General features: G+C 35.4%; 1 protein-coding gene across 2 annotated transcripts in view; it reads right to left on the bottom strand.

Annotated features, from left to right (window-relative positions):
• Window positions 1-210: 210 nt before the first annotated feature.
• LOC145683953 (uncharacterized) overlaps window positions 211-15,388 on the bottom strand; it is a 318,861-nt gene continuing 303,683 nt past the window's right edge. For both annotated transcript variants that reach the window (XM_081755667.1, XM_081755668.1), the window contains one exon: window positions 211-379. In XM_081755667.1, coding sequence (XP_081611793.1) covers window positions 353-379 — 27 coding nt within the window. In that variant the 3' untranslated portion in view covers window positions 211-352. The remainder of the gene's footprint in view (window positions 380-15,388) is intronic.

The raw sequence follows: 15,388 nt of genomic DNA, 5'->3' as shown, positions 1-15,388 counted from the left end.
AAGTTGCGTATCTCAGAGTTAAACAACCAGGCCATAGGCCAAGCGATGGCAGCACTAAGAACCAACTTTTTCCGCCTTTTTTATATCAATTCTACTTAAAGTCTCAATATGTCACAATGTATCAAAATTGAGTTACGCTACTTTGCCATCCAACGCCTCAAATATCCTTATCGATACAACAATTATACGAATATATTTGGCTAAGGTAAAAAATATTATTTCTTTTCAATTTAGACTGTATTTTATTTCTTTTCAAATTGTGAACAAAGTAAATCACTGCTAATACTTCAACTTTGCAAATACTTCAATTTTTTTTAGTTATCTAGACAAACCATTTACTTGAGTTCTTTACCTAAACTGCTGAAAAATCTCCAGTCACCTGAAAATATGAAATTGAGAAATTATAACTAAATTGTATCTTATGAACATTTTCATGAATAAAATAAATTGTTTTCAGGCAAAATATGAAAATTTAACAAATATATTAAGGTCATACACCTAGAATTAAATAATCACACTTCTTCAGAAAGAACATGGCTATCTTTGAGCTACGGAAAACAAACTAGCAGATGATTGTGACAAAATGCTAAAAAAAGAATATGGTACTTTGTTTTTTGAAGTTTACCATCACATTTTAGAATCGCGGCTTATTAAACGTGGGCTCGCCGAAAATTAAAGCGGGACCCATTACCCAAAAGGAGCATATACCAGGTATAGCGGTTAAACTAAATCTATCTTTTCCAAATGCTATATACTATATAGTCATTAGGAGTGGACTGGAAACAACTTGCACGTAAAAAATAATTAACATTTTTAATGGTTGAAAACAAAATTTTTTCGCATTTTTGATTATAACATATTTTTCATTTCAGATCACAAAAGAATTCATCCAGATAAAAATGAGTTTTTCTCTATCGAAATCCTCACAATTAGAGTATAGTCGCTGTTTAACAGACCTAGAATCAACTTACCCCGTAACAAAGAGACAGAATTTGATTAACTGATATGGTTTGGAGAAATAAGCTCTTGAGACAAGAATTTCGACCAGATTTTTAAAAAGATGTTGTAATATGTATATTGTTTCTATAATTACTGAGTATGGCACGACAGTTGTTACTAAGAAAATATGAAAATATGACATGCATCATCATTGTCAAAAGTGTATTTATATCATCCACAAGGAAAGGTACTCTACGCAAGGAAAGGTTGCATTGAAGAGTTTGCATTTTGAAGACTTTTTATTTTGACTTGGCAATTAACGTAGATATAGAGAATAATGGAACAGTTCTGACACAACAGTGCACTGTCATCTCTGAAACGATTCGTATTCTCAGTTTTTCGATTTATTGTCTTATATGTTAAGTTAAACACTACAACATCTATTACTGATAGCGTAGATTGTCTTACTTTTTAAAATAGTCTCTGTAGCCTATTTGTGAGAACATTCATCTCCAGACTTGGTTTGGAGAGAAGAGAAAGAAAGAGATATGGCATCTGGAAGATCTATGTAATTCACTAAGGAACTATAGGAATTAGAAAACACGTAAAAGAACGAAAGGGAGATCTAGAAATCTGAACTTTTAGAAAAGTCTTAGAGATATGAAAATATGTTTAGAAATTGCTAAACGAATCATCTAACTTATTTTTCTTTTCTTATGTTCCATTATATTTATTTCAGCATTCAAACATCTCTATGAAGTACTACTAGATAAAGTGAACAGAAAAACATTTCCATTTAAAGAATTCAATCAGAAAAATAAACTTCTCTACATGATCTAAACTCGAACTCACAACTTTTGAATCAGGAGGCTAGTGTTCCACCGACTGAACTAATAACTGCTTTAATAGTAGAAGTTCTAACGGTGCTTTTCATAGTTCAGGAATTTACAGTGACCTGTTCGTAGGACACTCCTCCAAATCTTATATGTGCTCGTGAATTATTCTTAGTGCAGATCGACAATGAGCTGCCATGTGTAACGGCCTGCTAACTGCAACGACTAATTCGGGAATAAGAATGATACGTTGCACAGAAGTGTTGTAAACGACACAAATTCAACGCTGGATACCAGCAGCGTTATCAACACTAGTGCGAGAAATTGCAAGTCCCTTTACTTTTTGATCTTCCTGGTATATCGCTCACTTGCGATAAATAGCGTCCCTTTACTTTTTTGACTCCCCTCGTATATCGCTCACTTAATGGATCTTCAAGTAAACTAAAAATTGGAAGTCTAAAGCGTCAACATTCAAGGATTTTGGAAAGTGTGTAGTAAGCATTCAAACTGTAGGTTGTTGAGGGTAGACCGTGTAGCGCTGGCAGTATGTGGTTTCTTATTGCTCTGTAAAGAAAGCACATTATTTCTTACACAATGACATCATCTCTTCAGTTCGAATAGTTTTAGTTTCTCGTTTTGAGGATTCAAGTAGGGAGTATTTTTATAATACCTCTGAGGAGGTGACGTTCAAGAATTTTCGCATACCTCTCCAAAATGAAATTAGCACATTGAAATGTACATCCTCCGGTACAGGTGACAAAGGATATCGACCTTCTGTTTGTGTCCCGTGTTTCAAAGTATATAGAACTGAGCGCAACGCCTAGACTTGTAATTCGATTTATCTAAAATGTATTATTTAGAATCTTTTAGTGGTGGCGCAAAGGGTTTCCCTACAGAAGGTAAAGGAATTTTGGACATTCCGTTAGAAAAGCCGGTTTTGTTCATAACGTATGGAACAATACCTCAACAAGTAACAAAAATTCTTTAACAATGCATCATATGTTGATCAGTATCAAGATGGTGAAAAGTTTTTGGTGTGTTATGTGTGGTTGTCTTACTACACAAGGAATTAGTAACTGTTAATAAATGAAATTAAATAAAATCTTCATATTAATGCCTCACGATTATACTCTGTGGGAAAAATAAGCATATTTGTGATATTCAATACGTTTGAAAAAATAGCACAATCACAATGTGGCAGAAAATTCTAGTACGCCACGAGAAAAATATTTACGCGATGCACTCCCACCACATACCCACTTGATCTTGGTTTGTAAATGAGATCCTTGCATGAGAAGTGCAGGATCTACCATTGACTTATGCTCTCATTCTTTCTCTTCTTCGTAGAGGACAAATAGTTGATGTCGTCGCATTGATGTGATTATATATCAAACCGGCAAAACTAATCGCGTAACAGAAAGTTGAAAAGGTTGTGTTAAGCGTCTAGTAACATCTAGAAATCTCGAAAAGCTTGGGTGACTTTTCAGATGAGAAATGTCAGAGACGACACTATTGCAACATATATTGCGGTGGAAGGGGATCACAAAGCAAAATAACTTGGATTGTCCAAAAATGATCTGTTCTACTATCGTAACCAAGAAGTGATAGATTGAACCCTAACACTGTAGGGTTTTTTCTTGTTACGTCCCTAACTTGTATTTTGATGTTTCTTACCTGCCTTGAGTTTAGAAAATAATGTCATACAATGAGGTCCTTTATGTTCACGAACCTGATGATTTAATAATAGTTAAAGGAGTTGGTAGAACAAAGAAATTGAAGTTGGTAGAAAATGGTAGAATCATGAGTAAACCCATGAACAAGAGTGTTTCTACCAGTACCTGCCCAGAAACATCCAATTTGTAAGAATACGTAATATGAGGATACGGATAGTCCAGGACAATGAAAGTACTAGTGTTTTGATTTGCCAGCATTAATCAGTAAAGGAGTTGATGCTTGAGGCCTTCGTATCCTTTTGGGATTGAGGATAACTTCATAAAGAGCAGGGGAATGAATAAGGATCGCGTTTATTTTTTTCCATTGTACAGAAAATACATATTCCATTCACTTGGACAGATATTCAGTGTAGATCGATAGTATGAAGTGTACACTAAAACTACGTTCCATTTTTGCTAAAGTTCACATTTTTTTGTGATTTTAGTGATTTTTGTGATTTTGTGAAAGATGCTGCAGCGTCAGAGAGCTCCAATCTTTGCCTCCAACCTGTGCAGTTTTTTTTTAATAATAGTTCAATCACAGTGCATGAACTATTAAGATTAATTTTCGATGCTGTCCGAAGTTATGGAAATTTTTGGTTTAAGAACAACAGGTAGTTGTGAAATTCTTCATCGCAGTTGGACGTTATGCAGCAGATATTCAGCACGAACTTGAGGTTTGTGTGTTCGAGGATAATGTTCTTGCGGAAATGTTAGGAAATGATATGTAGGCTCAAAGCCGGGCGAACGAATACGAAAAATGGGCAGAGTTCTGGACGTCCGAAAACAGCATCAACTGGCGCTAACGTTGTTTGTATCGGAATTTCATCATGGAAGATGGGCTGTCAGGTGGAAACAAAGGAGATTCGTTAACACACACTGGGGCTAATGATTGGAACAGTACAACGAATAATTACAAAGGAGATTGGCCTAAGGAAAGTTTCCACTCGCTGGGTTGAACGAATGCTTAATGACGACAAAAGAGGCAAGTATTCGATCAAGAGTTGCAAATTTGACATGTTAAGAAGAGAGGGACTCAATTTATTGGAAATTGTATTGCCAATGGATGAATTACAGATTATATTATTAAATCCAGGAAAACAGAAATGAATACAGTGGAAACACACAAATACACTCCGCCAAGAAATTTCTTTAAGTGGCATCCAATGAGAAGGTGCTGTACACTATCTTCTAGGCTTCTCAAGAGGTGATATTGTCCCTGCTTGTTTGTAAAACGCATGTCACGGCACTTCTGTAGTGTTTTCATTTTTGGCATCATCTAGAAAGTTCATTTACCCATGTATTTCAATATGTCTACCTTCTAAACACATTCGTTTCAACTTCTTGTCACTAAATCAGTTTTGTTGGTTTCAAATGTCATCACCTTCCATGCCTTGTCAACAATCATTGTCCGCTATGGAGAAGGGGAAGAACGGATACATGGTATGGTAAGTGGTAGAATATTTACTTTTACTACACAGGGTCCCACTTTAAATCCCAAATCAAGTGAGTTTGTGGTAGGATAAAGTCGTGTTTGCATTTTTCTTTCAGGAGATTCTTCTATGTTCACGCACATCATCATTGTGCTAATATTTTGAAAATCATTTAAGGTCACAAATTTGTCTCCTTTAGCCCAAAGAATATGATCGTAGATATTAAACTGAAGATTTTATTTAATTTCATTCCATTAACTATAATAATTCAATTCTGTACTTATGCCACCATGTATCGGGCACAAAAAACTCTTCGTCGTCTTGACTCTGTTCAAGATATCCATGTTCCGTCTACGAATGTTTGGTATATGCAGGGATATCGATTACATACGCCATGCATGGCCCCCAATAGGATATTCAGAATTCCTCGCTTCTTGTGGGGAAATTCTTTGATCCGCCAATAGAAGAATACGTCTATGATGACAACATGCCGCCTCAATAACTACTAGTTTTGGAGATACTGGAGTTCATTTTCCAATGCCTTTGGCAGCCTATAGCTCTGAAAAGAAGCGATTCCGAGGAATGTTTACTGGCATCTTTTTCATATATGTATGAGTAGATTCATCTTCCAAGACTTATTAATCGTATATACAGGCTGTTTCAAAACAACACCGACAACGTTTGGGAGGTGATTCCTGACACCAAGATAAGACAAAAATTATAGACCAACCTGGGTGCACAAATGCTTCCTTTGGGAGTTATAGTCTGCCGAAATCATGAAAATTGAACTTAGCTCCACAACTATGGGACCTGCCGTAGTCGGGTCAAAACTTCACTTAATAACTAGTATATGCCGTATCCAAATATTCATGTTTCAGAATCCATTGCTACTTCCACAACAATTTTTATAGAGGTAGTTGATGAGTTCTTCAAATTATATACCCCTGGTCAAACTTCCTCTATAAAAACTATTGCGGAAGTACCTCAGGATTGTGTAACTTAGATAGTTGGATAGGGCACATACTAGTTCTTCAGTGAAGTCTTGACCCGACTTGGGTAGATCCTATATTTTTGGAACTATGGATCTTTATAGTCCAATTTTTGTATGATTTCGGCAGCCTATAACTCCGAAAGGAAACATTTGTGCGCCCAACTTGGTCTATATTTTTGTCTTATCGTGGTGTCAGGAATCACCTTCCAAACGTTGTCGGTGTTGTTTTGAAACACCCTATATATGCCGCAATATATAACGCCATGAGGCGTTCAATGTTTAAAGAAATAGGCATAATGTAACATTTTTTAAAATAAATTTAAATGAAATAATCGTTCCTTAATAGAGTCCCAAAAATATTATTTATAGTGCAGAAATTGCTCACATAACATTTCTCTTCAATCAGTTGAAAAGTTTAGTACACGGATGTGATCAAAGGTTTGTTACTAATTGTATTATACAGCTAGAGGATGCGAGCAATGTAACTCAATATCACGGAGGGCATGATTGGGTAAAAGATCTGATAAGGCTAGATACGAGACGTAGAGCTAAGCTGAAATCATAACTAAATTACGAAATGAAACTGTCTTAAAAATTGGAAACGAAATACAAAGTTGGCATTTAGCAACTCTGGGTTCTCGTCGCTAGGGCAGGGAGTGCAATCTCTCTGGCTGGACAGATGACTTGTGCAGCTAACAGTAGGCTCAACCGGCAATGGGATCATTGTTCTGGCATCGATCTCTGTATCACACACATACGAAGCGACGTTTGCGAACGGTGGCTTTTGATTTGATTTGTTTAGATTGAATTTAATGTTCCTTTTAGTAGCAAACCTATACAAGACGCTATCGTACAGCATAACGTGGACTTCAAACGTCACACACTCTTCCGGGAAATTAAATTCGCGTCTTCCGTGCTTAGGAAAGGTGTTGCTGTGGCCAGTTGGCTTTTGGTTCAGGAGCTTCTCCATCTCCTCATTTCTAAATATAGTTCTCCACGATGAAACTGATGACAACTTTTCTTGGCACCGCTTTCGAGCCTTTGTGTCCTAATTTCCCAAACTCTCTCCCTTGATCCCCATTCCCTATGACTCGGAATGACGACATGAAATCTAACTAATAGCTGACTACAGTGTTAGGGTACTTCTGTATGAGGCAAAAGATGTAGTTGCAAAATGTACGTTCCGAAATTTGATTTAGTTCTCTATGCTTCTTCAACAATCTCTTACTTGTACATTAATGTAATTGTAGAAGTAGTAGTTCGTTCTCTAAAAAATAAAAGCAATACGTTAAAATACTAAAAGAGTGCTAGAAATTAAGTGCTAATACTGTGAATGTTGAAATATCAAATTGTACTTTTAACACTATAAGCTAACCAAATGAAGAATCCAGGTTAATTATGTGAAGTTCTAATAAGAATTGATGTAACTATTTGCAATAATAAAGCTATCTCCTGTTTATTCAACATCTTATAAGTATAAGGGCATGTCTTAATTATAAAATCGAGCAGGACCGTATTTACCACTAAGCCCGGGCTTAAAGGGGCAAAGCTCCTCGAGACTGGTGATGGATTATTTTTTTAAAAATATTTTTTCAATTTCAAAGATAAGCACTTATACAAATCTACTTTTGGGCAAGTACGACAAATTTTCTAATACCATTTTATAATGCCTTTTCCTCCTTTCTCATTTCTTTTTGATTTAAGAAAGTACTATTTTTAAAAAATGTTTTATTTCTTGTAACCAATATGATCATTTTCTATTACTAGAGAAAAGAAACACAACTTGTAACAATTAAAACAATTTTCTAATCATTCTTGTGATATATTTAGTATTTGAATATTCAGACTACTACGGACGAAAGCGCAAAACGAAATTTCTTTTATTACAGCATATCGTCAAAATAAAACTAACCATTCCCTGTAATTTTAGTTTTAAAAGCATTAGTTTGTAGCAATTCAAATATTGGAACGAAAACAAAATTAAAATTCTACAGCAGGTTCAAAATGATAGGTGATTAAAATGTGTCCAAATACGTTGAAAAAGGGGAGGTTTAAAATAAGTTGAAAACTTTTCACTTCGAGGTAAGAGGCGGCTAAGTACTGTAAAACATTACAACCGGCCCTGCTACGGATCTACTGAGATACCCAGTACCTCATTTGGGGGGTTTAGAAACCAGCTGTCACCTACGATGGTTTGCGGTTAGACTGAACAGATCAACCTACCGTTTCCAAACGTTACTCCGAGGGAAAGAAAGAAAGATACCTGTTGGACCAGAACTACAAACAGAATGTAGGTTTGAACCCCTACTAACACACGAGCGGTCTAACCGGCCAGTGCCACTAAAATCTGCAGGTGGACTACCAGAACAAAGATCCACCATGGGAGCCCTAGATGTATAGGAAAGTACTACTTGCGATCATTCTTCAAAACTATTCTGTTTCGCTCTCCCCCTTTATTTACCTTCCCTCCTTGTTGTTGTATTTTCTTAAGACTGTTTCATTTCCATTCTAGCCGTGTAGTTCCTAGTTTAACTGTAAGTCTTACAACTAATTTTTCGGAACCTATCCCCGATCATTCTCTTGAAGATATCGAGCCACAGAACCTGTTTCCCATATCTTCACACTGTGATTATTGACAAACTTTTGAACATATTGTAGCGATACAAGTACCTGAAATGAAATTTTTAATAGGTAATTTGTACAATATAAAGATACCTTAGCACTTTTTGTGAGAATGATTGTTGCACTTTCCATATATTTTACAAAATTGTTTCATTACGTGAATTTTTTTAAAATTTAAATTTCCTTCTGGCAGCAAAAGTCATTAGCTAATTTTAATCAAATTACAGTACACTGCTATACTCCAAACTAACAGTGTTCCCAATCCAAAATAAAATTGAATTTTTGATATGACACTTCGTTAAGTTACTACGTATTTCAGATTTACATATTAAATTAAAACTTACAATAGCACACTTGTTATGCTCTGTTGCAAACTAAGGACACTACCCTTACGCAAACACCGAAATAGAACTAAATAATTGTTGCTTCTACAATGGTAACAACGCAAGTGACCGGAGCCGTAACTAAAGATTACAGCTCCCGGGGCGAAGTAGAATTCGACGTCCCCTATTCACTTTACCAAGCTGTTCTTTTCTTTCTTTATTTTTCTCTACATGAAGCACATTTTGTTGTTATGCTACGCTGAAATTTTTATCATGCTTCTTGGACAGACCATTGCAATCGCCAAAAGTGATCATTATGTATTCTTTTGCAAATAAAAGCTGTTTCCAAGAGGCTTGTTTTAGACTTTCTGTTAAACTTGAAAGAACTACCTTTGGTTATATATAAATCCACTTGGAGAACAGTTATGGAAATTTACAACTATTTATAATGTTTCATACTGTCGATAGGAAATAAAATTTCAATACATTAGAAACTATGTGTGTTTTAAATGTTCGCAATAGAGGACAGATTAATTTTCAGTAATAATTGTAAACTTTGTAATAATTTTGCTCTGTATGTGACCACAGAAACACCTCTTTAATTTCTACTCGTTTACGGTAAAAATATTTTGTGAAATATAACTTAAATTCAGAAGAAGCCTTCTTTGCGAGTTTCTCAATATTGATCAATGGAGGTGAATACTATGTTTAATGTTTGTATTTAAAATCCAAATTATAGTTTGGCTACTGCATGTTTCTAATTATAGTAATTAGATAATTTCTTAATGAATGAAAGTTCTGAATTTAAGATTACTTATTACTAATTAGCATATTAAAATACACTAACACACACACATACACACATATATACGTATAATGTGTCCGTATATTTAGTATGTATGTAGATATATATGAATATTACACAACTAGATACGTATGCACAAAAAGTATTCTGGCGATATCAATAGTTGATTGAGAAATGGTTCCGATTAAGTTCTTCAAATTGGAAGTATTACATATGTCAATGGCATAAAAAATCATCGGTAGTGATTAGCCTTTGCAAAAATCAAAATTCGTTGGATTATTTTGACCACTTAAGCCGCTATTCTACAACTGCTTCAAGTTCGAAAATGTTGTTATTCCCCTTGTTTATCTTCACTTTTTACATTCCCGCGCAAACAGCAGCTTGCGTGTGTCTCTTTACTCCTTTCACTTTTCATATTTTCATTCTCACCTCGTCATCAATTCGATTGAGTAGAAAAGCGTAATTAAGTAACAAAATCATGAAAACTCTGAACGCGTATTTCAGACTTTGGCCGTTTCTGATTTTAAAAACGCTTCTGCGTACACTATAAATAATTACTTGGTAGCCTGTATATCATATTGTGATTTAGATATTATATATAGGGTGTTTCTAAACAACACCAACAACGTTTGGGAGGTGATTCCTGACACCAAGATAAGACAAAAAATATAAACCATCTGGCATAAATGCTTCCTTTCGGAGTTAGAGGTTGCCGAAAACATGAAGAAATAAATTTTAAAGGTCCATAGCTCTAAAACTATGGGACCTACCATAATCGGGTCAACACTTCACTTAGGAACTACTGTAATATGTGCAGTATCCAAAAATACAAAGGGTGTTCAAAAATGTTTTGCACAGTAGTCTCTAATTATTTATTAGTTTCAGAAGGAGAATATTTTTTTTGTGAACATACTTGGAACATTTAGCTATATGTTGGTACATAAAGATATTTTCTTTTATTTACACGTGAGCCACAATGGACCGTGAAGTAGATGTCAGATTCGACAAAGGTCGGTGATGGGGTTCCTCTTCATGATCGGCGATGACTTTGTCACATCGATTCACAGAAAGTTGCTCCATGCTTATGGGGAGGACACATTGGATCGCAGCAGTATCCAGCGGTGGTTGCAGAGGTTTAAAGAAGGTGATTTCTCTCTACTGGACAATCCACGATGCGGTAGGCCATTCACAGTAGTGAGTGATGTGAATAGGGAGACCATTAATCAAATCATCCAAAATAACAGATGTGTGACGACACGACAGCTTGCAGAAATGACTGGTTTGTCATTGGGTAGTGTGGTATCAGAGTTACAGTTATTAGGGTACAGAAAAATCTCTGTACGTTGGGTTCCTAGATTATTGACAAGAGAAATGAAAAAGATGAGGAAGAATGTGTGCGAGGGTCCCATGACGACCTTTACTCTAGAGTAGAAACAGTGTTTAGGCGGTGTCATTACCCAGGATGAAACATGGTTGTTTTTGTCTGAACCTGAGAGCAAAACACGTCTGAAGGCCCACCTGCGCGGTAAAATATTTGATAGTGAGAAAGACCTTATTTCTGTGTGAAGCTATGATGTAAAAGTCAATCCCAAGAATTTTACCAAAGTGCATTTACATCATGGAAAGAACGTTGGACCAGATGCGTCACAGCTGATAGAGGCAACAATGAGTAGACTCAGTATACAGCTAAGTGTTTCAAGTATGTTCACAAAAAATTTAATTCTCCTCGTGCAAAAAAGTAGAGACCACTGTGCAAAACTATTTGAACACCCTTTGTACACTCCGCATCAAAAGAATTGCGACAGCTAACGCCGTGCAGTTAGGATAAAAATATACACCTCCTTATCCCATAATCGTGTCAGGTAAAGAGACCTCCTCTCTCTTCTCCTTTCTTCTCTCCCATACTAAAATTAGCTAACAACATGGACGCAATTCTAATTTCAAACTACACATGTATTAGTATCGATAAAATAAAATAATAAAACCGAGTCGAAACCAGATTCGTAAGTTGATTTAGAGAAAAACTGAAACACACACAATGAAAAATTGAAACCAATGGATGTCTATTACACAGAGATTCAGAAACGAGGCATTGAGAGAGAGAGAGAGAGTAAGCGAGAGAAGAAGGAAAAGAAAAGGAAGAATAGATAAAAATGTGGAATTTTAAAATTAGTAAGGAAAGAACCTAACACTATAAAGTTCCGTTACCAGAAATCCAACAGTATTATAGAAATAACGTTTGTTTTTATATATTTTTTTCAGGACTGTTCGAATATATAGAGGATGCTTGAAACATTCATTAAGTCACTTTCAAAAAGGATAGCACACTCAATTTCCAGTAGAACTGTAGATTTCACAGACACATGTAAGGTAATGTCAACACTTCAACACGCATTGTTTCCGCGTGGTTCGGTGTAAATTCGGTATTGTTTATTGGACGTACTGATGCAAACTACATTTTAATAAACCAAGTTGGTAGCGTAGGTCATATCATCCATTCCAGACTACTAATACAAAGTGAAAAAAAAACGAAAAGAAAAAGGAAGAAATAAAGAAACATAAAATTGATGAGTGCTGTTTTACTGCTAAATTTTTATCAGAAATATCCTATATTAAAAGTCATAACCGTATCATAATGAAAAGTTACAATATTCAAATGGAAAATTGGAAGTTCCTCATAGATGTAGCAGACCTTGCATGTTTCAAATTTCTACGTGAATAAATCACAATGAATTATGAGATGGAAACTTATTTGTGTCGAACCAGTTTAAATAAAATTTTGTTTTCAAGTAACCAAAGAGGTTGCCATTTTCTAGTTTTTTCCGAAGATTGATCCGTTCCGAACATGCAGCATCACTTTCATCTATTGCGGATATAACGTTGTTATTTGCACAGATAGAACTCAAACAGATCATAGTGTCAGTCGGATGATGTTGGTCAGCTTATGGATCACTACTGGGTCGAGGATTCAAACCGGTATCTCCCGGTAATTCGACTGAGACTCGGTAACCCAGATTATAAAAAAAGGTATTTTGCTTATTCCGCTGCGTTTAAATAGTATTTCTTTCATAGATGACCAAGCCTGGAGATGTTATCCCCAGAGAACGAAAAACTTGACGCTGATGTTGCCAGTTAATTACATTCTCCAGCCCAGATCTATTGGCCTCTTGCTCCGGTTTTATTTTGGAACACGCACACGCACATGAAGTGCATGTGTACGAGAGAGAGAGGGGGAAGTTAAAGATGCAACTACAGGATAGGGAAACGTCAAGAAAGAGGGAGAGAGAGAAGGACACATATAAATATGAAACATACTTAGCATTACAGTGTATGATGAAGAACGCACACACTGTTTATTCGAATTCTTGCCAGTAATGCTCTGTAAGTTCTGCAACAGAAGATAAATCTTTGTTTACAACCATTATATGCGATAAAGTTATACTACCTGACGGGGAATCGAGCCCAGATTTTCCGCTTGGAAGTCAGGTACTTTACCACTACACCACCGATTATTTAACCCAAACTTTGTTCAACAAATGTTGTAATATTTTTTCTGAGAACGATAACACGAAAAATGTTTACTGCAGATCAATGAAGTGTTTCGAATATCCTGATGAATCCCTTTCCCTTTCCCAACTAACATTCGTAAATCGTCTCTATCATGATAAACGTGTTTACTTCCACATTATTAAGCATTGCATGTCGAATATGTGAAATCGATTCTCCACTATCACTTTGTAAAAAATGCAGCTTTGTCTTGAACAGGATTTGAAACTATTTTGGACTGCTTTATTAATCGTAACTCCATTACGTTACCGCTACTCTACAATACCACCTGAAACTAGAGGCCAAATATTACTTACTTTAGCCTTGATCTTTGGAACGATCAAGCTTTCTAATGTAAGGTTATTTGCACCTGAGTGCACAACGAAATTCATTTATTCGACAACCTAGAGAGAAATTAGTGCCTACTAATAAAGGAAACAACATACAATCCAATAAAAATTACAGAAATAAAAACATATTATGCAGTAATTTCGCCGTGCAATTACAAAAGTACCCGAATAATAATAATAATAATAATAATAATAATAATAATAATAATAATAATAATAATAATAATAATAATAATAATAATAATAATAATGAACATCTCTGCAAGAAATATTGTTTAAACGCAACGGAATAAGCAAAACATCTTCTTTATCATCTGGGTTACCGAGTCTCAGTGGAATTACCGGGTCACTACGGGTTTGAATTCTCGACCCAGTGGTGGTCCGTAAGCTAACCAACATCATCCGACTGACACTATGATCCGTTTGACCTCTAGTGTCTTCATTCTATGTGTGCAAATTACGTTATATTCGAAGGAAATGAAAGTGATGCTGCCTGTTGGGAACAGATAAATCTTCGGCAAAAACTAGAAAATGTCAACCTCTTTGGTTATTTGAAAAAAATATTTATACTAATTCGACCCAAATTTGTTTCCATCTCATAATTCATTGTGATTTATTCACGTTGAAATTTGAAACATGCAGGGTCTGCTACATCTATAAGGAACTTCCAATTTTCCATTTGAACATTTGTAACCTTTCATTATGATACGGTTTGAACTTTTAATATAGGATATTTCTGATAAAAATTTAGCAGTAAAATAGCACTCATTCAATTTTACCTTTATTTATTTCTTTCTTTTTATTTCGTTTTTTTCTTCCTTTTGGTTCACTTTGCGTTAGTAGTCTGAAATGGATGATATGACCTACGCTGCCCACTGGATTTATTAGAATGTAGTTTGCATCAGTACGTCCAATGAATACCACCGAATTTACAGCCGAACCACGTGGAAACAAAGCATTTCTTAAACTGTTGATATTATCTTAGATGTGTCTGTGAGATCTACAGTTCTACTGGAAATTGAATATGCTATCCTTTTTGAAAGTGACTTAATGAATGTTTCAAGCATCCTCTATATATTCGAATAGTTCTGAAAAAATATATAAAAACAAACGTTATGTTTATATTACTGTCGGATTTCTGGTAACGGAACTTTAAAATGTTGGCTTCTTTTCTTACGAAGTTTAAAATTCCACATTTTTATCTGTTGTCCTTATTCTTTTCCTTCTCTCGCCTTCTCTCTCTCTCTCTGCCTCATTTCTGAACCCTTGTGTAATAGACATCCATTGGTTTCAATTTTTCATTGTGTGTGTTTCAGTTTTTCCCTAAATTAACTTATGAATCTTGTTTCGACTCGGTTTTGTTATTTCTTTTTATCGATACTAATACATGTGTAGTTTGAAGTTAGAATTGAGTTCATGTTGTGAGCTAATTTTAGTATAGGAGAGAAGAATGAAGGAGGGAAAGGGGGTCACTTTACCTGACACGATTATGGGATAAGAATGTGTATATTGGGTGGCCTAGCTGCATGGCGTTAGCTGTCGCAAGTTTTTTGATGCGGAGTGTACATGCTTCATAATCGTACGGTACTCACGCAACAATTGTTATAAGTAAAATTTGACTAAGGGCATACAATTTGAGGTACTCACTAACTTCCTATGTAAAACCTGTTGCAGAAGTACCGCAGGATTCTTAAACATCGATATTTGAATAGGGCACATATTAGTTCTTAAGTGAAGTGTTGACTCGACTAGTGTAGGTTCCATAGTATTTGAGCTAGGACCTTTAAAGTTCATTTTTCATGTTTTCGGCAGCCTGTAAGTCCGAAAAGAAGCA

This window comes from Thermobia domestica, chromosome 4 (assembly GCF_964235325.1).
Source record: "Thermobia domestica chromosome 4, izTheDome1.hap1.1, whole genome shotgun sequence".
NCBI lineage: Eukaryota > Metazoa > Arthropoda > Insecta > Zygentoma > Lepismatidae > Thermobia > Thermobia domestica.
Note: the sequence above shows the minus strand (reverse complement) of the source record. Positions and strands in the feature narration are given on the sequence as shown.